This window comes from Adiantum capillus-veneris, chromosome 23 (genome assembly GCF_014529385.1).
Source record: "Adiantum capillus-veneris isolate H3 chromosome 23, ASM1452938v2, whole genome shotgun sequence".
NCBI classification, from domain to species: Eukaryota; Viridiplantae; Streptophyta; class Polypodiopsida; order Polypodiales; family Pteridaceae; genus Adiantum; species Adiantum capillus-veneris.
In genome coordinates this window covers 131,694,568-131,715,256 of record NC_140953.1, presented here as the reverse complement: position 1 = coordinate 131,715,256, position 20,689 = coordinate 131,694,568, and the positions used below count along the sequence as shown (strand labels likewise).

Here is a 20,689-nt window from a genome sequence, read left to right as displayed (position 1 = left end):
ATGCAAACGACCATGCAAGGAGGTTTGTATCTCTCTGTAGAGGTCTTAATAGAGAAGATGCTTATTTGGTACTCTTTCCATCTACCTTGGATGGCTTAGCATACAAGTGGTACACTCAGTTTGCAGAGAACCACTTTGCAACTTGGGCCACTTTATGACTACAGTTTTGTGCAACATTCAAGCCAGGTGTCTTCCAGGAAAAAGTTTTGGATGAGTTGGCAAACATGGTGCTCCAGCAAGAGGAGACTTTTGCAGAACTCATGACTAAAACTAAGTCTCTGGTTGCAAAGCTTCCTTAGCAACTAGGGGAATTTATGGTTAAGAAGTGGGTGGAGAACTTTCTGACAATTACTTTTGTATTTTCCAAGATTTCCTCTCTCTATGCTGAGTTGCAGTTTCTTACAGGACCCAAAATTGAGTTCAAATTTCTCCTAATGTTGGCTACAAAGATTGGTTCACCATGGATATAGGCATTTTCTAGACACAGCTCGACTTCGAGGTCCCATTACAAAGTGGTTTCTTCCGCAGTGTTTGGTGGTCACTGGCCGACCGGATTAGTGCCTCAGGTGCCATGCTTTTGGGGACATGGTGAGAGATTGCCCTGTTCACTCTCCTCGTCGGCTCGAGCCCCAATACCACGACCTCACAGAGCAATGAACGGTTGGGAGAGAGCTGCTTGTCGTCATACTTTCCTGCGGCCACAGCCTCCTACGGCACCTCCTCCACCACCTCAACAATTTGTGTCTCCAGCAGTTTCTTAGGTTCCAGCTACGGATCAACCATTACAAGACATACCCTCTACTTCCCGGCTCCACAGGCATTTAGACCCACCATGATAGTTGCTACCTTACACTTTACTATGGAGGCTGACTTTCCACCTTTGGCATCCTCACCACCACCTCCTCCCCTTCCGTCTTCACCCATTGATGCTCCAACATCACCACCCTTTGCCACCCATCCCAAGCCACCTCTCTCTACAGGTCACCTCTTCATCCACACTACCTCTTTTGCGTGCCCCGTTCCTCAATTCTTTGTAGCTAGTGCTCCAGCAACTCGGCAGTTGTCACAAATTGAGCACACTCGTGATGGCACAATCTTTATTGATATGGCTGCACATTTTTCAACATGCGCAAAGGGTGCGCTCTCTACTAGGTAGCAGGCAGAGTCCCATATTGCTCTCCTTCTCCCTACCTTTTCTGATGGCATAGAGACTAGGACAGAGGCTTCCGTTATGGAGTTTGTTCTTTGCCATACTTTGCATGCTATCCAGACACAGGCAGGTTGCATTCCATCATGCATTGCCACTAAGAGCCTTGCGTAGAGTACGGGGGTCATACTTTGCGCAAGGCTGTCGTAGAGTATGGAGGCCATACAGTAGCTACGTACAAAGGACAATTACTGTTTGCAGCTGGTTTTGTTTGTGGACCATACTGCAATTGTTAGCACACTAAGGTTCTCTCCAAAATACTATGGCTCTTGATTTATAGTTGTTCGCTCTTTCGTTCTTGGACAGCTCCTCTGACCTCTACCGAATGATGAGGATGCTCTTCCTTTAGCTTTTGTTCCTCAATGGCTTCTGCCAGGGATCAAGAGGGCTCGGCATTGGAAATAGGCCTATAGTATTCTAGGAGTGATGTATGCATTTCTGTGGAACCCGGTTGGTGACATTGTGTACGTGACCATGGTACATTGGTACAAGGTAGAGTAATGTGGATTACTCTAGAGATTGATAACTCTTTGGTAGGTGTGATGTGTTTCTATGCCCCCACTTCGTCTGAGGAGAGAGCTAAGTTTGGCAATAGATTGTGGATGCATTGCCTACTGAGGATTTGTTGTTTGCTGGGAGTGATTTCAAAAATGTAGAGACCTATGAGTAATGGCATGTAGTTCAGCCACCTTCTCTACTATTTGTTGCGCACGTGAGAGATGCTTGGGACAAATTCCTTTCTGCAAATTCTGGTATAGATGCCTAGCATGTCCCATTCGTGGGGTTTCAAGAGGCAGTCAGGTCGCTTACTCAAGCAATTAGAAAGATTTTACCTTGGCACCTAGGCAACATCTCATGGTGGGATAGTTATAATTTGGCCTGCTCCAATGCTCTCTGATTATATCCCACTTTCTTTGCATTTGAGATTTTAGACTTCCTCTATGCCTAATCGAGAATTACGCATCCCCCACTTGTTACATGATGTTCCGTTGTCTCAGACGATTTGGGATGTTTGGTCACTCACTAGTTCTGTAGATCCAACAACCCATTTGTCTACATGCATCACTGCGTCTTCTCAGGCTTGTAGACAGATGGCTGCGAAGAGGCGATGAACTCTGTTCTCCAAGGAATGAGAGTTACAGGATCGATTGGGATGCATACACCGACAACTTGAGGCTATGAGGCAGTTCAGTGGGCACGCTAGTTAGGACAACCGGTAGCTATCATGCTTCTTGATTTTGAGAAGGCTTATGATAGAGTTGATTGAGGTTCATGCAAGGCACTATACTGAGGATGGGTTTCCCCTTATAGTGGATCAAAGGTGTTGATGCATTATATCATACTTCTTCCAATGCTATCACACTTAGAGGCTACTTAGAGGTTTTCCTCTGTCTCGCTCAATCCGGTAGGGATGTCCGTTGGCAACTTACTTCCTTTTATTTTTTTGTTGAGGTCATGTCACTTTTCTTGTGCGGTAGGACACGATAGTTGCATAGCCTTGCTATGTCTTTGGATAATTTGCCATTTTTGCTGGATCAAGAGTAAGCATATGACACTATGCTCTTTGTCCACTATGACACATGCACTTTGGACATTCTACAAGATGATCTCGCTACCTTTTGCTTGCCTAGTGGCACTCTCATCAATTGGCACCAGTATTTTGGTTTTCTTGTAGGAGTTGATGAGGACTATCAGTGGGTGTGCAGATGATTTCACATGGCTGCCAGTTTTACAGTCTATCAGGAGCAAGCTTTGCCATTGGTCTTCCTTGCATTTTTCTTTAGATGGTAGAGTCCTTGGTGAATCAAGTACTTATTACGACGGCTTGGTTCACTACATCGTGCATGACTCTTCGCTCTGGAGTCATGGCACATTTGCAGCGCCTAGTACGCACATTCTATGGAGTGGTTTAAATGGATCTACTGACACACGGCTCCAAGTTCACCGGGGCACAATTATATTACCTAGAGAGGACGAAAGCTTGCGAATTGATCCAAATATGCATAGCAAGGCATTGCTTACCAAGCTCAAAGTACGCAGATTGTTTCCTATGGCTGCACCTTGGAAACAATTTCTATACCATGCTTTGTCACATGCTTCTCCTCGTTTTGGGTCTATGGATAGTGTCGGAACTTGGCGCCAACAGCTAGATTCATCTTTACAGATGCTTCTTTGCATATGCCCACCTTGTGTGGAGGAGGTAGTGAGGCAGCCACTTGTTTGGAATGCATACGTGACGATTCAGAAGGGCGTAAACTAGGAGAGAGGACACACATTAATTGGACTCGATGGGATGCTAGTTGGGCAGCTTCTTTATGTTGTTGGTCAGATGCTTCCTTGGTTGGTGCGCAGGTCATTGGTGATACCTACAAGATCCGTTGAGGGGTTGCTGTACGTATGAGAGAGATCAATGAGGTTGTTCTTGTTGATTGGCATGGCTACATTGGGAGACAGACTGCTTGACCTTCTAATCAGGGTTGGTGGGCGTTATTCGTATAGTTACCCGGAATGGGATTTCGGAACGGGGAACATGGAACGACAACGAGCATGAAACGCCATTCCCTGTTACGGATACTCACGTTTCAAACACGGAACGGAGATTCGGAACGGGAAGTTGGAAGGGGAACAGGTAACGAAGACATGAAAATGGCCATTCCCTGGAACTATGGTTTTTTGACCTTAACTCTAGAGACACAATTGTTGAGTTGGCCCTATTGCCTTCTTTGAAGGCTGATGGAGCCATAGTCACAAGGGACGCATCCCAAGGAGTGGGGACGGGGGACGGGGCTCAAATGGATTTTTAGTGTAAAAAAGAGGGCAGGACGGCAAGTAGGGATGGGACGCCCAAAAGTGGGCATCACCTGTGACTATGGATGGGGCCCCTCTTCTCATTTTTTGAATGCACTCTCGTTCTTGGGAGGAGGCTTATCCTACGGACATAACACCCACCTCACCGTCCACGTCAATCAGAGGTATGCTAGGATCAATACATCTACCCCGCTTTTCAACAATAGCTTGGTTATGCATTTGGACCCCTCAAAGACAGTCGGGACAGGATATGTTATTTCATGTGGATAATAGTGTATGCAAGATTGCCCAAAGCGGATTTACAAAAAAAGGTATGCAAGATTGCCAATTGGCACACTGTTTATGGTCACCGGTCATGATCCTACTTATTAGAGACATGCTTTATAGCTTGAGTCTTGGAGGCACTGTTTTTGGGTTTGGCCATATGCTTAGCCCGTTTGGAGGGTAGCTTGTTGTTTGTTGATTAAAGTGGGCATGCATGATGGGTTCATGACATAGGGGGCAGATGCATGGCTTTTGCAATTTCCGGGATCACACACCTTTTTCCAGGGCTCGCCGACAGATTTGGTCTTCATGCTTACTTCATTGGATATAGACACTATACAAACGATTCTAGATGGAGGTCATCAATCGGATCTTTACCAGTGGGGTATAGCTTTAACTACCATCTGCAACATCACTCTCTGGACCATGTGGCAGTCCATGAAGTTAGAAGCTTCTTGGGCTTATGTTCTTACTACCGGTGGTTCATTAGAAAGTTTGCCGAGGTTGCTTCCCCTTCGCATATCTTGACACAGAAAGGAGTCCCGTGACTGCCTTTCAGACATTGAAAGAGAAATTGACTACAGGACCAATTTTGACTTTGCCGGATTTGTAAAAGTCATTTGAAGTATATTGTGATGCTTGTGGTCGTAGTCTGGTGCGATCTTAATGCAAGAAGGCCATGTCATTGTCTACGAAAGCCGATTGTTTTTAAGGCCGGAATTGACAGCACAGATATATGAGAAAGAGCTTTTGGCGGTTATCCATGCTCTTACTAAGTGGCGATATTACCAACTCGGAGCCGATTTTACGGTCTTTACAGATCATCAGAGTTTACGCTACTTCTTGTTATAGCACCTATCGGAAAAGCAAATGCGGTGGGCAAACATCTTGTCACAGTTTCACTTCCAGATTGTCCATGTGCAGAGACTAAGAACTTGGTGGCAGATGTTTTGTCCCGGAAGCCGTTGATTCTGGCTATTTCCGCGATACACCAAGAAGCTTTGAGGATATGGTTGATCAATATGCCACAGATATAGACTTTGCAGATATTTTCAGTCAAATACAGAATGGGGAGGTAGTAGAGGGATATTCCATTTGGGATGTCTACTTGATGAAGAAAATGATGTGCGTTACACAGCCGTTGAGGGAAAAGGTTTTAACCGAATGCCAGTCCGCCATTTACGGGTCACCGTGGCATTGACACCACCTTGAAAGGTGTGGAGAATTATTTCTTTTGGCCGAGACTTAAGAAGGATGTAGACGATTTTGTACGCAGTTGCTTGGTATGCCAGAAGGTCAAGTTTGATAGGCATAAAGCACAGGGATTGTTACAGCCTTTACCCCTATACCCACCTGCCCCTGAGAAAGTATTGCAATGGATTTCATTTTTGATCTCCCGAAGACACAGAGTGGGTACGATAGTATCTGGACTGTTGTTGACAGATTTAGCAAGCAAGCTCATTTCATTCCAGTGAAGAAGACAGTCAAGCCGGATCATTTAGCGAGACTGTTCATTGCCCAGATACTCAGATTACATGGCATGCTTGAGACGATTGTCTCCGACAGAGATCCCTGATTCACGAGTTTGTTTTGGAAGGCTATTTGGGAGAACATTGGCACACGGTTGCAGTTCTCATCATCTTTTCACCCGCTGATAGATTGGCAATCGGAGATTGCAAATTCAGTCGTACTTGATTTATTGAAGTCTTACATCTCGGATCAGAAGACTCAATGGGAAAAGTATTTTCCCTTGGTGGAATTTTCCTACAATAACACGATTCACTCTTCGACGGGGAAGGCGCCATTTGAGATTATTGAAGGTGCTCCAAAGGTTCCACCCTTCTTAAGTACGAAAGATGAGATTTTTGAAGCCAACCAGTACACACGAGACTTGGATACTGCTTTTGCCAAGGTCTGGGAGGCTTTGCAGAAATCTCGTGAAAGACACAAAAAGGCAGCAGATCGACATTGTCGTGATTTGAAATTAAAGGAGAACGATTGTGTGCTCTTATGTTTTGAGAAGACACGCCTGAGAAAGAAAAAGGGAAAGGATCAGCTTTTTCCAAAGCTTAGCATGAGATACTATGGACCTTTCCAGATAAAAGAAAAGATAAATGATGTCTCCTTTAGACTGAAGTTGCCCGATACTTGGAGGATTCACAATGCTTTTCATGTGAGACTCCTGAAGCCTTTTAAAGGCAATGTGCCCGATGATGGGGAGCAAGATGAGCAACCCGAAGTGGAGGAAAACGAGGAGATACTCGTTCCAGAACAGATATTGGCACATAAAGATAGGAAGATAAAAGGTAAAGTGATAAGGCGGTTCTTGGTTAAATTCAAGAACTATCCCGCATTGGATGCGAAGTGGATGGATTAGGACCTGACAGATACTCCTCAGATTGTGAACCTTTACCTTGAAGTATTCGGTTTAGCATAGTCTACTCCGATAGAACCCCGACTTCAGCATGGGAAAATCTAGTGCACTGGGTATGCACAAGAGGGGAGTCACTCCACTCCTTTGTTGACAGATTGCCCCGATATTTTGATTTGATATAAAGTCACTGATGTCCCTTTGGGTTTCAGGGATACTGTGAGCTGACAGTATGACTTTATGAATTGGAATTCCCGATAATATGATAATGATTTGTACTTGACTTGTTTAAGTGCAGGAACTGATAGACGAAATGACTGCATCATTTTGGTCTAATAAATCTCTATAGACATGATTGCAATAAGGATTAGTCAATTGGGCATCTAAGAGGTTCTGACTGGATCTAGATGCGATTGCTAAATACGTTACCGGTTAATCATGGTCTGAGATTGGAATGATTGTTATTTGTCCTGTGATGTGACTGTCGATTGGTTTTGCCAAGGTTGATGGAGAGCCCACTGTCATGTGCATAAGCATTTAACGCATCTAGATGTCTTTGCATATCCTCTAAAGAGTTTGAAATAAGCACAATATCATCGGCATAAAGCAATAGAGGTATCCATGTACCTGACAGTTGTGCTCCCCTATCCACTGTAGCCTCAATATAGTTAGCAATCTCATCAATATACAATCCAAACAAAGTCAGAGTGAAACAGGATGGGCACCACGTACCAACGGAAAAGAACAAACTAGACAACTTTAAGTACTTCAAATAACAATTGAATAGAAAGAGATGCAAGACAAGAGACGGGGGGTGGCGGAGTTCCACCACTAGAGAGCACAGGCCCCAAACCTTGCTGCCCCTTTCAGTATTTCTTTATTTTACTTGAACTCTGTACAATGTTGGTACTCACGCTCTGCACCTTCACCCGGAAGAGTCCCAAAGAATGAGCCCTTTGCACATATTTAAAGGCCCTTGGCCTTGAAAAGCACTTATATGAAAAGATTGAAACTCAAAGCATCTGGCCCAAAAGCTGGTGCTGAAAATCAGCCAGCATAAATCACGGAAATCCATACAGGCTGCCACGTCAGCAAGTCAGTGCAGATTGCGGAAATCCGTACAGGCTGCCATGTCAGCAAGTTAGCGTAGATTGCGAAAATCCGTATGACAGCTACCATGTCATCAACTGATTGCAAGGAATTGAGTGTGTGTGTGTGTGTGGCCTTGCTTTATTTTAATGCCGTTATGTCACTTGGGCCCCATCGGACCGTAAGCTAGTGGGGACTCTTCTTTAAAATAGGCCACTCGGCAAGACTTTCTAAGTTGGTAAAATTTCTTCTGTTTCTTCCTCTTAGGGTCTAGGCCCCTCGGCCGGAATCTGCAAGTTGGCTCCGCTCTTCAATGGCTTGACACGTCAGCAGTTTGTGACATCCCCTGTAACAGACTTGGACACTCCAAGTCGAGAATCAATCACCACAACACCAAATAACCACTTCAAAACCATTCACAGATCACAATAGATTTGCACTGGCATGGCGGAGTTCCGTGCCTATAGATATTGGCTCCAAAGACTGGCTCCCCTTTCGGTATTTCTTTATGTATTAAATCAATGTCAAAGTACAAAGAGCGGTTAGGGTTTCACTCTCAGACTCTGCGTCCAGATGCTCTGCAGAGTGAGCCCTAAACCATTTACTTAAAGGTTACAAGGGATGCCCAAAAGCAGAGCCCCAAAAGCTTTCAGAACAAAAGCAAAACTTCTCTCTCTCTCTCAAAAGAGTAAAAAGAAATAAAGCAGGTATTTCCCTTTCTCTCTCTATCTCCAAAGCGTAGCCAAAAAACTGAAATTGCGTCACTCAACATGCTTTATTTCAGCTCCGCGTTTTCTGCCGCAATTTCCGGAAGTACCGTACTGCTGCCACGTGGCTTTTCAGTCGCCTGTGTTAGGGTTTCCAGCCAAATTAGGGTTTCAGTCAGCAGTTAGGGTTAGGGTTTCTAGAAATTAGGACTTTTTGGCAGAAATTAGGGTTTGTAGGAATTAGGATTTCTGGCAGAAATTAGGGTTTCTGCTGTCGGTAGCCACGTCATCACTTTGTGACATACCCCCCTCTTGAAAGCATTGTAATCGACCGTGATTACGCCTATAAAACCGATAGAAGCAATAAACCGTCTTAGCAGACATTGACTGTTAGTACCTACGTACTAGGAACACACATCTAGCACATGTACCAAATCGACAGTCACATCACAGGACATCACATGACATTCAACATTTATTCGGATCTTAGACCATGATTTATCGGCAATGTAGCTAGCAATCGCATCTAGGTCCAATTGGGACCTCATCGATGTCCGATTGACTAATCCCTATCGCAACCATGTCTATTCGAGACCAATCAGACCAAAATGCTGCAGTCATTTCGTCTATCAGTTCTTGCACTTAAAAGAAGTCAAGAACAAATCAGTCTTATAATCAAGAATTCCATTTCATTAAAGTCATACAACAGAATACTGTCAGCTTTCAGTATCCCTGAAGCTCAAAGAGACATCAGTGACTCTAGTATCTAAATCAAGGAATCTGTTGACAAAGGAGCGGAGTGACTCCCCTCTTGTGCATCCCACTGCACCACATCTCCGACCAAGCTGAATTCTGGGTCCCGTTTGGAATAGACTATGCTAAACCAAAAGCATCGAGGTAAAGTTTCATAATCTGAGGAGTATCTACTAGGTCCTCCTCCTCCATCCATTTCGCATCCAATGCAGGATAGTTCTTGAACTTAACCCAGAATCGCCTTCGGAGTTTACCTTTATTCTTCGTATCCTTATATGCCAAAATATGTTCAGGAACAAGGATCTCCTTGTTTTCTTCCACTCTGGGTTGCTCATCAGGCTTCCCATCATCAGGCATATCACCCTTAAAAGGTTTCAAGAGACATGAAATGCATTGTGAATCCTCCAAGTATCTGGCAGTTTCAATCGGAAGGAGACATCATTTATCTTTTCAGTGATCTGGAAAGGTCCGTGGTATCGCATACTAAGCTTTGGAAAAAGCCTCTCTTTTCCCTTTTTCTTTCTTAGGCGTACCTTCTCAAAACGTAAGAGCACCCAATCATCCTCCTTCAACTTCAAGTCGCAATGATGGCGATCCGCTGCCTTTTTCTGTCGTTCTTGAGACTTCTGCAAAGTCTCGTGAACCTTGGCAAAAGCCGTATCTAAGTCTCGTGTATATTCATCCGCTTCAAAAATATTATCTTCGTGCTTAGGAAGGATGGAACCTTCGCAGCACCTTCAACAATCTCAAATGGCGCCTTCCCCGTTGAAGAGTGTATCGTATTATTGTAGGCAAATTCCACCAAAGGTAAGTACTTTTCCCATGAGTCTTCTGATCCGAGATATAAGACTTCATTAAATCTAGAACCATTGAATTTGCAATCTCAGATTGCCCATCATTGTGCGGGTGGAACGATGACGAGAACTGCAACCGCGTGCCAATGTTCTCCCAAATTGCCTTCCAAAACAAACTCGTAAATTTGGAGTCTCTGTCAGAGACAATCGTCTCAGGCATGCCATATAATCTGAAGATCTGGGCCACAAACAGTCTTGCTAAGTGATCCGGCTTGACTGTTTTCTTCACTGGAATGAAATGAGCCTGTTTGCTAAATCTGTCAATAACAGTCCAGATACTATCGTGATCACTCTGTGTTCTCGGGAGATCAAAAATGAAATCCATTGCAATACTTTCCCAGGGGCGGGTGGGTATGGGTAAAGGCTGAAAAAATCCCTGTGCCTTATGCCTGTTAAACTTGACCAGGTGGTAACTCGCCTGGTAGGCCCTCTGAGAAGCAATTGGCGTGAGAGTAGAGAAAATCTTGGCGTTCTTTATCAAGTTTAGACATATTTGTCCTATCCTTATCGCTCAATTCTTTCATAAAGATCGAGTAAACAAACAGACTGGATTTCATTAATTTTGAAATGTCCGAAGCCGATACAATAGGGACAAACTCGCCCTTCAGTTTAATATCAAGTACAATGGTTCTGCCCTTCTCTGTAGTCAAAGTCGCTTTCCTCGCCCGATAATCGACCACGGCGTTGTTCTTGTGGTACCAGGGAATCCCTAAGAGAACATCACAACCCTCCAAAGGCATTATGAAGAAGTCCTCATGCCCCAAATACCCCTGACAATGCAACCGAAGTTTGCCAATGACAAGTGTAATGGCTATATCCCTGCCGGGAGCCGCTAGAACTGCCTCCGCAAGTAGTCCCATCCGATCGGGAGTGATCTCGAGCCGCGCCGCCAATTCCGGTCAAATGAAGTTGGCCTTGGCTACTCCATCAAAGAAGATAAGGGCTTCTTGATCTTTCACTTTGCCCCAAGCTCGGCAAAGTTATGTACTCTCATCCATGGTGTCGGGATCGGTACCCACACAATCTGGAACCAGTCCTATTTTCATCTTGCCTTTTCGTCCACGTTCCTCAGCTGCTCTCGAACTCTCAGGCCTGTCGTCGTCCTTATCATTCTGTTCTTTCTGTGCCTTTTTAGGGCACTTCGCGGAGATATGTCTATGTTCCCCGCATCCAAAGCACTTCCCTTCCTTGATGAATCGAGCTCGCTCCTGAGGAGTAAGCTTGGGTCGTGCATCCTTTTTCTCTGGCTTGCTCTTTTTCTTTCTACTTTCATTCCCAGAAGTCTGTTCGGCTCGTTGTGTCATGGCCTCATCTGTGGGGTAGGTCAGACTGCCAGAGTAAATGGCAAAGCCCCGCTTCGCATGACTCATCAACTCCTTAATAGAAGCTGACTTCTACTTCAAGCAGTGATCTCGGATCTCTGTATGTAGACCCAAGGTAAACCGCTCAATCTGTTCTCTGAACGAGATCTTCTTGAATGAAGAGGCGAGTAGAAAAGAGCTCAAGAATTTCTCACAGTAAGCATTGATTGTATCTTCCTTGGTCATCCGAAGATGGTTCCAAGCAGCTCGTATATCTCGTTCATACTCTTGCGTCAACCAAGAAGAAATAAAAAGATTCTTTTCAACCATTTAACTGGCGCAGTCTTGTTTAGAAGAAGCGTGGACCACCAAGTGCGAGCATTCCCCTTAAAGTAAGAGACAGCTCTCCGAATCTTGGAGTGCTCTGAGTAGCGTCCTCCCGCGAAAGCGATGTCAAACTGCTGTATAAAAGACAAAGCCTTTGAAGCATCTGAGTATCCTGAAAAAGTATCAAATTTGATTGAGTGTCCACCTTCCTTAAACTCTCGGACTTTCTTGCTTTTATCTTCCAGAAAGTCATACTGATTGGCTTTATAAAAATTCTTCTTGTTCGCATAAAAGTTTTCGTCATCGGAATCTGAGCTGTCTGTAGACGAGTCCTCAGTAGAACTGTCAGTCTCTGGGCGAGATTTAGACTTCCTTGCCTTTTTCTTGCCCTTTCTGAAGCGTTGTTTCTTGCTTCGCTTTTTACCTTTTCTGTCTTCTTCGCTTAAATTTGAAGAGCTAGAAGAACTGTCAGAAGAAGAAGAAGAAGAAGAAGAAGAATTGGGTACTCCTTCAAAGGGAACACGCTTCTTCTGTTTCTTTGCTTTGTCAAATGTCGACTGACGACCCAAATATCCTGGGAAGTCAGTGCTCTTTTTTTGCTTTTTGCCGTGCTTTTTAGCTTTCTTTTGCGCGTCAAAAAGCTGAGAAATCCGTGCATCAACCACCTCTTCTAATTCCTTCTCTGAATGTTTCTTGTGAGTAGAAGGTTTCTTGAGAGTGGGTTTTGGGGGTGGTGTAGTGGTTTTCTGCCACTGCTCATGCAGTTCCTGAAAAGAAGTTCGCTCATATACTTTGCAAATTTTGGGTCCTTCGCAAAATTGAGCATCATCTTCGTTGCATCGTCGATCAATTGACGACGCTCCATCTCTCGCCGCTCTGCCTGAGTAGACCGAGGCGGGCCATACTCTCTGCCGGAATCTTCATTGTGATCCCTGCCCGCATCTCCAGATGCAGAGGGAGTCGACTGATCCTTGCGTGAAGCCATAGGTGCCGCGAAAAACAAATTGGGGATCGGATTTCCTGTAGAAGAGAAATCGGCCGTGCTCTGATACCACTGTAACAGACTTGGACACTCCAAGTCGAGAATCAATCACCACAGCACGAAATATCCACTTCAAAACAATTCACAGATCACAATAGATTTTCACTGGCACGGCGGAGTTCCGTGCCTAGAGATATTGGCCTCAAAGACGGGCACCCCTTTCGGTATTTCTTTATGTATTAAATCAATGTCAAAGTACAAAGAGAGGTTAGGGTTTCACTCTCAGACTCTGCGTCCAGATGCTCTGCAGAGTGAGCCCTAAACCGTTTACTTAAAGGTTACAAGGGATGCCCAAAAGCAGAGCCCCAAAAGCTTTCAGAACAAAAGCAAAACTTCTCTCTCTCTCTCTCAAGAGAGTAAAAAGAAATAAAGCAGGTATTTCCCTTTCTCTCTCTATCTCCAAAGCGTAGCCAAAAAGCTGAAATTGCGTCGCTCAACATGCTTTTTTTCAGCTCAGCATTTTCCGTCGCAATTTTCGGAAGTACCGTACTACTGCCACGTGGCTTTTCAGCCGCCTGTGTTAGGATTTCCAGCCAAATTAGGGTTTCAGCCAGCAGTTAGGGTTAGGGTCTCTAGAAATTAGGGTTTTTGGCGGAAATTAGGGTTTCTAGCAGAAATTAGGGTTTCTGCTGTCGGTAGCCACGTCATCACTTTGTGACATCCCCATTCTTGAAAGAAAATAATCGTCCGCGATTACCGTATATCTGCAAAACAACTCAAGTTAGCTCAAAAATTTTCGAGGGTCATTCCGATGGACAATCCGAGGGACAATCAGTTTTCCCATTCCAAATCGGAGCTCTTGATTTCCTGGTCGTTGGATTCCTGGAAGAATCTCATCCACTAAGGAGTCTCATTCCAGATTGGAGCTCTTGATTTCCTGGGTCGTTGGCTTCCCAAAAAAATCTCATCCAAAAAGGAGTCTCATTCCAAATTGGAGTTCTTAATATCCTGGGTCGTTGGCTTCCCAGAAGTATCTCATCCAATAAGGAATATTCAGTGGTTGGCACATCACAATGCAACACAAATGCTCACATATGCATGCTACAAGACATAGAAACATAAAGCCGCCGATGAACACTCCCCCCTCAAATAACCATCCAAGTAATGGCCATGAGCTGTTCAATGACTCCCTCATCACTCCTCCTGCAAGACCTAAAAAGGTTCGAGCCGGGAGATATAGAGGCCTTTTACAACCAACCGCCAGACCACAGCGTGCATTGTTTGGAGGTTCAAGCATACAACGAAACGCTCCCCAAACATCCCATCTACATCGTTCTGAGATTTTCAAGCATACAACGAAAGGCTCCTTAGACATCCCGTTTGCGTCGTTCTGAGGTTCAGACAATACCAAAACAACATTTCTCATTACTCCACCCGGGAGTAAAATTACCAATCATTGAAACCAGTATTAAAACCAGAGTCAAACAATCCAAATCGGTACAAGGCAGGTTCAAAACAGATACCATCCATTTCAAACAAATTTCCAAACAGGATCACCAAACAGGTTCTCAAACAGATTCGCAGACAAGTTTTAAACTTAAAAAGCAATCTCAACATCAGTCGAGCTCGAAAGTCGATTTGCTTTCCATTTTGAAACCTGCACCCACGATTAGGGTAAGATTCCTTTCATAAGGTTGTAGCCGATCATAGCATGGTGCATAAACTCTTGAATAGTTGAAACAAGCCTCGACAAGCAATGTTCCTCTGGCCGAGATGGTAACCCCAAGATATAGCAATCACATTGGATCTCCAAGGTTATTAAGTTGAATGAAATGAAGTGAAAGAATAGATTCATGTCTTCAAAAGGCCAAAATGACCTATGAGACCAATCCGTTACAAACTGGTTAATCTGATACCATGTCTGGGTACAAAAAAAACATACTTAAATGAATCTAGAAGTGCTACTAGCTCGAACTGTGTGACCACTGATACAATGGGTGCCCAATAAGAGAGATCTTGGTAATGTCAGTTGTCCTTCTCTATCATCTTCGTCATCCCCTCCCTTCTATATTTCCATAGCCTTTGCTACCAGTTGGTGGTACATCGAGCTACTGCCATTGCAGATGTTCCCTCCACACCATTTTTGGTGGCTTTTTGGTATACAGTTGCAGAGTGAGCATTTGGTGCGAGTACCTATCTTTCAGAGGCTGCTGTCATCCTCTCTACACTTAGCTTGCCAGGCCTTGCTCCGTGGACTGTATATTATTGAGACATCGATGAATTACAAATTTTATTTAGTCTGGATATTGCATTTTATGTGAAGCTTGATGTGTTCTGCTTTATGAATCCACTGTATTAAGATATTTATTTCAGTCATTTGTCTGTGCTCAGATGCCTTCAGGGATCATACAAAGTAAAGATAACCCACGGTATGACTGCCAGGTTTTTACCTTGAATACATATTCAGATATGTTCAAAGGTTTGGGCTTTGATGGTCATCACAAAGCAAGCTTTCTAGCAGGCATGGTAGGCCTAGAGGGCTCTGGGGCTTACTTCAAGGATCTTAAGGCAGGTGCACGTTCTGTGAAGGTGACATTGAAACTTGAAGTGGGCACAATGTTTGAATCCCTAAACATGAGCCACAGAGCCTTAGAGCGGTGCTTGTCAGATTTCTCATTGGAAGACATTAAACAAGCAACACATTTTGTGGGAGGAGTGCAATGGGGGGCAAATGCATATGCCTCAGTAGAGAGTGAGAGTAGTATGGGCATTGATTCAAGGGGCATCGAAGCAAGGTTGTCTGCACGACTTAGCGAGCTTGGTGCTTCCCTTTTGCAACTATGTACAGGTGGTGTCTCCTTAGGTGCCCTCATGGCCCAGTTCAGGGCAGGGAAGGGTCGTCATGCAATTGAGGACGAAGAGAAGTTCAAATTCAGGGTGGATGCAGATGTGCTGCCAGATAGCACAGAGAACATGATTCTTCCAAAGAATTTGGAGGAAGCTTGGACCCTCCTGTCAAGAATACCTGCCCAACTTGTCCATACCACCAGTCAAGGACGCGGCCGACCTCTACGTTTTACTTTGTATCCTCTTTCACAACTTGAGAAGAAGGTTCCACAGTTGATTATTTCCATCGCACCAAGGTGCACTAGCTTCACCAGCCCTTCAATCGAAGGTCTTGAGAGGCTTTTCAATGAATTGCAATATATCAAGCAAGATCTACATGATTTGTTTGAGGATGTGAGCATTAATCACTTTGCTACATTTTCCAGTCATGACATCGAAAACATCGCTGCTTTCAGAAATGATGTGGAGGCTGCAGAGGGCCAACTTCGAGCAGCAGTTTGTGAACAGGTCGTCGCAATCCGCTCACAAAAGGGTGAAGTAGCAGGCTTGGAAAAGCTGATAAGAGACTTTTCAATCCAATCACAGTCAGCGCCATCCAAGGCTCGGGCTTTCATGGCCCCTTACAAAAGAAAGCTGAAGCGGATTATCAGCCTCAAAGAGCAGGGTGTCCAGTTTGTCTTGCAAGCATCCTCCTCGACAACAAGCTCTCTAGCATCTAGTACGGAAAGTTTCCCCATATCTTGCAATAATGGAGCATCAATATGGGTGGTAGTTTTGAGCTATTGGGAGCCAAATGGCAAGAATAACCAGCAGGAGTGGAATAATAATTGGAACACTTTCTGGCATCTCCGTAACCAAGGCAGATGTGGCCAGGCACACAACAATGAACCTGCAGTCACTGATGTTCATTTTGTTGTGCAAGAAAACCAGGATGGGGAATGCACTTGCAAGACCAAGGTATCTGTCCTTAGAGATGGAGATGTTGTCTCTGAGGATACTGCATTGCTTATGTTAAGCAGCCCTCAATCTAACAAGCTTCGCAAGAATCTGGTATATAGTAGTGTCACACATGAAGTGAAATTGCAACCCCCTAATGCCAGAATACCTCTTCAAACCTATTGTCCTGGCCACCATGTGCAGTCCCCTCGTATGTCCTCATGTGCCGAACATGTAATCAGAGACTGGGCTTGCGAAAGATGTGAGGGATGCATCGAATATGGCAAGAATGGTTTTTTATACTGTGCCTGTGGCCGTGCTCCTCTGCGAGCATGCCGCTTCAGGTGCAGTAGCCAAAAGCATGGCCCTCTCTTTGTTGCATTCCCTGCAAGCGAGGATGTTGCTCGAATCTTGGAAAGGCAAGAGGCTCCACAGCAATTGAATATCTTGTTACTGGGGGAGACTGGTGTGGGTAAGTCCACTTTTATCAATGCGTTTGCTAATTATGTTAGCTTTGATAGTTTGGAGAGTGCCATTGATTCAGCAGAGGATCTGGTAGGGCTTATACCCATGGCTTTTACACACACAGACCAGAAGACTTTTGAGATGCGTGAGATCAAATTTGGGCAACGTGATTCCAATGAACTTCATCATGAAGGTCAATCTTCCACACAGGCCTGCCGCAGTTACACCTTTCCTTTGTCTCAACATCAAACAGTGCACCTTATTGATACCCCTGGTGTGGGTGACACCCGAGGTATCGAATATGACCAAGTCAACTTTCAGAATATACTGAGTTACCTCACCCACTACACAGAAATCCATGGAATATGTGTTATGTTAAAACCCAATACTTCACGCCTCACAGTCACCTTCCGGTTCTGCATTATGGAGCTCCTCCGTCATCTGCATAAGAGTGCCAGTGAGAACATTGTTTTCCTGTTCACCAATGCGAGGAGCACCTTTTATACACCTGGAGATACTACTGTACCCCTCACGACGTTGCTGCGAGAAATTCAGAATGCCCCTCCGCATGTTCACATAGCTTATAACCGGCGAACTGTCTACTGCATGGATAATGAAGCCTTCCGTTATCTGCTTGCGTTAAGGGAAGGATGCTTCTTCCCTCCAGAAGTCAAAGCATCCTATTTGCAGAGCTGGACCATGTCAGCTGATGAGTGCCACCGAATGCTGGAGCACTTCCGCTCCTTAAGGGCTCACAATGTCAGAGAAACTGTCTCTTTAAACCAGGCATGGAGCTTGGTATCTAAGCTGCAAAAGCCCTTGGAAGATGTAACTAATGCCATCCAGTACAATTTGACAAAGTGGGCTGCAATGAAAAAAGAACTGGAGGAATTTCAAGGAAATAACAGAGATCTGGAGCGCATTTTCAAGGATGATAAGGTCCTAAACTTGCAGGCAGTGCCTCTCAAGAAGGGTGCTCGTACTGTCTGCACCTCCATGGAGAGTTGTTGTGAGAGGCGTGAATCAATTGATGGTGAGATTGAGGTGTTCTACAAGCGCGTGTGCCATGAACCCTGCAGCACCTCAAAAGTAGTGCGAGTGCTTGCACAAGGAAACTCTCTGTGGTTCTGCAAAGTCATGGATATGCAAGGGATATGTAGGGTGTGCAAGTGCCACTACAAACAACATAAACGTATCACTTACAACACCAAACTGGTTCCTCAGAAGGTTGTCAGTGAGTATATTGAGACCAAACTGCACAGCGACACGAAGACGATAGAGGCCAAGGAGCTCAAAATTCTAGAGCTTGGACAGCGTATTGAGGAGTGGCAGCAAGAACTTGATATTATAACACAGGCTTGTGCTAGATTTGCTCTATTCTTCAAAAATAATTCCATAACTCCAGTCAATAATGATATGAAAGCATATGTACATCATCAGATTGCAGTTGAAAGAAGCCGAGGCGAGTACGACAGGCCACTTATTGCCAGATGGCAGGCCTTTCTTGAGGCATATCAGAAGCAGATCAATGATTTAGAGCGCATGATTAGCATGAAAGTAGAAGATCGTGCACACACCGAGAAGGCTGCTGTGAGTCGTCGCTCACCACACAAAAACCCATCTCTGTATGGCACAGCAGAGGAAATCATGCAACTGGCAGAAAATCTTTATCGGCTCAAGCACCATGGTCCCACCATCAAGGCCCTAGCTGGGGAGGTTTCACATTGTGAATGCCGCACACAATTTCACAGCAAAACCTATCATGGCAGGCGACCAAAAAATGTAGCAGGCAAGCTCAAGGCTCGTGTCATTGCATATTCAGGAGAAGGACCATTACAATGCATAATTCCAAGGAGAGTGACAGATGAGAGATCATATCAGAATGAAGTCTCTTCAAGTAAACTTGAAACATATCCAACAGGAAGATCACAATCTAGTTCTCAGGTTGGCAGTAAACCAAGGCCCTCTCATTGGGCCTTTCCAGCAAGGTCCTGTGCAGTCAGCCAACCTGTATCTAATGCCTCGTCAAGCACTCACAAGAACTCTGCAGAGAGGTCTCATGATATCGACCAATCTGTACAAGAAGCCACAGCTCTGTGTTCCTCAGCGAGGGGTTCCACAAGAGGTAATCGTTTATCTTTATTTCTCCCCTTTTCCTTACAAGAAAGTCTCAATCCCTGTCTTTCTCTGCAGGGAAGGATGTTCCGACAATTATAGCAGATGAATATGAGTCTGAAGAAGATGAGAATCCACTTTTTGTTTGAAGCAGTTATACCTTGAAAGAAGATGCATTTGCATGATGATGAACAACAGACTATCAGTAATCTGTGGAGCCGGGAAGCTTAATGCAAAATGGAGAACTGTATTGAGCATCAATGTATATTGTCAAGAGCAACAAATCTACATAATAGTTGTTAGCCTTCAAGCATAGGCATTTCAGAAGGAAGAGTACAGTATATCCCTTGTATACTGTCAAGCAAAAAAGACATGTACAAAGCAGCATCACTTGCCCATAGCCCTTGCATCCAAACTATCTATCTTTAGTACACATACTAGCTCATGCGACCCGTCTACCGGCGGGTCTCACTCGCTCTTACCACCTCACTCTGTATGTGTTTGTTTGTGTGTGTGTGTGTGTGTGTGTGTGTTTATACATCTCTCCATGATACACACACACACACACGATCGACACTATCACCAATAACATACGGATACTTATTTACCCATTGTTCAAATGCAAGTTTTTGTTTCACTCTGTCTTTGGCCCCTTGAGACTACTCTTGCTACATTTAACCTTTTTGCATCTCTCTCTTCTCCTTCCCCCTTTTGCAGAGAGAGAGAGAGAGAGAGAGAGAGAGAGAGAGAGAGAGATTACATAAAAGCACATCACTAAAGAGACTTATTTCAAACACAAAAAAAAATTTGTTTACATTATTGCCAAAAAGGTTCGGAAATATATCTACATAGCACTCTTAGTTGTGCTATTTTAACAGAATCAAAATATTGAGCTGGAGCTCTACACACTTCTCTTAAATCTAATTTTTGAACCCAACTCAAGCAAATCTTGTAATGACGAATCAACCCAAGCTCTTGTTTTAAGAGCATGAACTTAAGATCGGGAAAGAAATGTAACCTCATGTAAATCGTGTCTAAATCTTCATCTATATATGACTCCCAAACAGTGTAGTTTTCCTCGATCACTTCCCATGCCCATTGCTATCCCCATTCAACAAGTAACAAACTTTCTTCAAAGGCAAAAACAATAAGATTTTTTACACTTGGAAAAATATTCACAATTTCATGGGCCATTTATTTGGCTGCAAGAAAAGAGGGCAACATTAGTACTCAAAGCTTAAAATTATTGTTGAGATGTCGAGCTCTACATCTTGAGCTGGCATCCATTACGGGTCTTGGTTGCTTACGGCATTTACTCACTGGTGCGTTAGGTGATCGACACGGAGGATCTTTGTCAGTGATTCTGCAGCTGGACTACATTTATAGTGCCAGCCTAGTACGCTTCTAGCGAGTTCACACTTAGTGACCGCATGTACATATGTGCTACTTTTCAGCTTTAGCACTTAGTCATTTTGTACTCTCTTTTCTATGAGAAGAAGAAGAAGCTTTCCATCTCTGTGTGCTTTGTGCTTGTCTTGTGTAGCTCTCTTGCATCCTCATTCTTTACATGGTATCAGAGCCTGGTGCAGGCAAGAGAGGCTAAGAGAGCAAGAGCATCACAATCTCTTCCTTCGCAATCCACGACTAGATGCGGAAGGCGCCC

The 20,689-nt window shown here is 44.3% G+C and overlaps 1 protein-coding gene across 2 annotated transcripts; it reads left to right on the top strand.

Moving 5' to 3' along the window:
• The first annotated feature begins 483 nt into the window (after positions 1–483).
• LOC147428574 (uncharacterized) lies at positions 484–19,652 on the top strand. Of its 2 annotated transcripts, XM_086497472.1 has the most exons (3): positions 484–980; positions 15,055–19,036; positions 19,105–19,652. In XM_086497472.1, the coding sequence occupies exons 1-3, from the start codon at positions 927–929 to the stop codon at positions 19,173–19,175; spliced, it is 4,107 nt and encodes a 1,368-aa protein (XP_086353598.1). In that variant the 5' UTR covers positions 484–926; the 3' UTR covers positions 19,176–19,652. The 2 variants fall into 2 exon arrangements, with proteins under 2 accessions (XP_086353598.1, XP_086353597.1); XM_086497471.1 differs by having other exon boundaries at positions 15,055–19,652.
• Positions 19,653–20,689: the final 1,037 nt, after the last annotated feature.

Coding starts and splice junctions, on each gene's coding strand:
- LOC147428574 (XM_086497471.1), top strand. CDS start 927: ATGCTCCAACATCACCACCCTTTGCCACCCATCCCAAGCCACCTCTCT. Junction 981..15,054: donor CAAGCCACCTCTCTCTACAG/GTCACCTCTTCA, acceptor GTCTGTGCTCAG/ATGCCTTCAGGGATCATACA.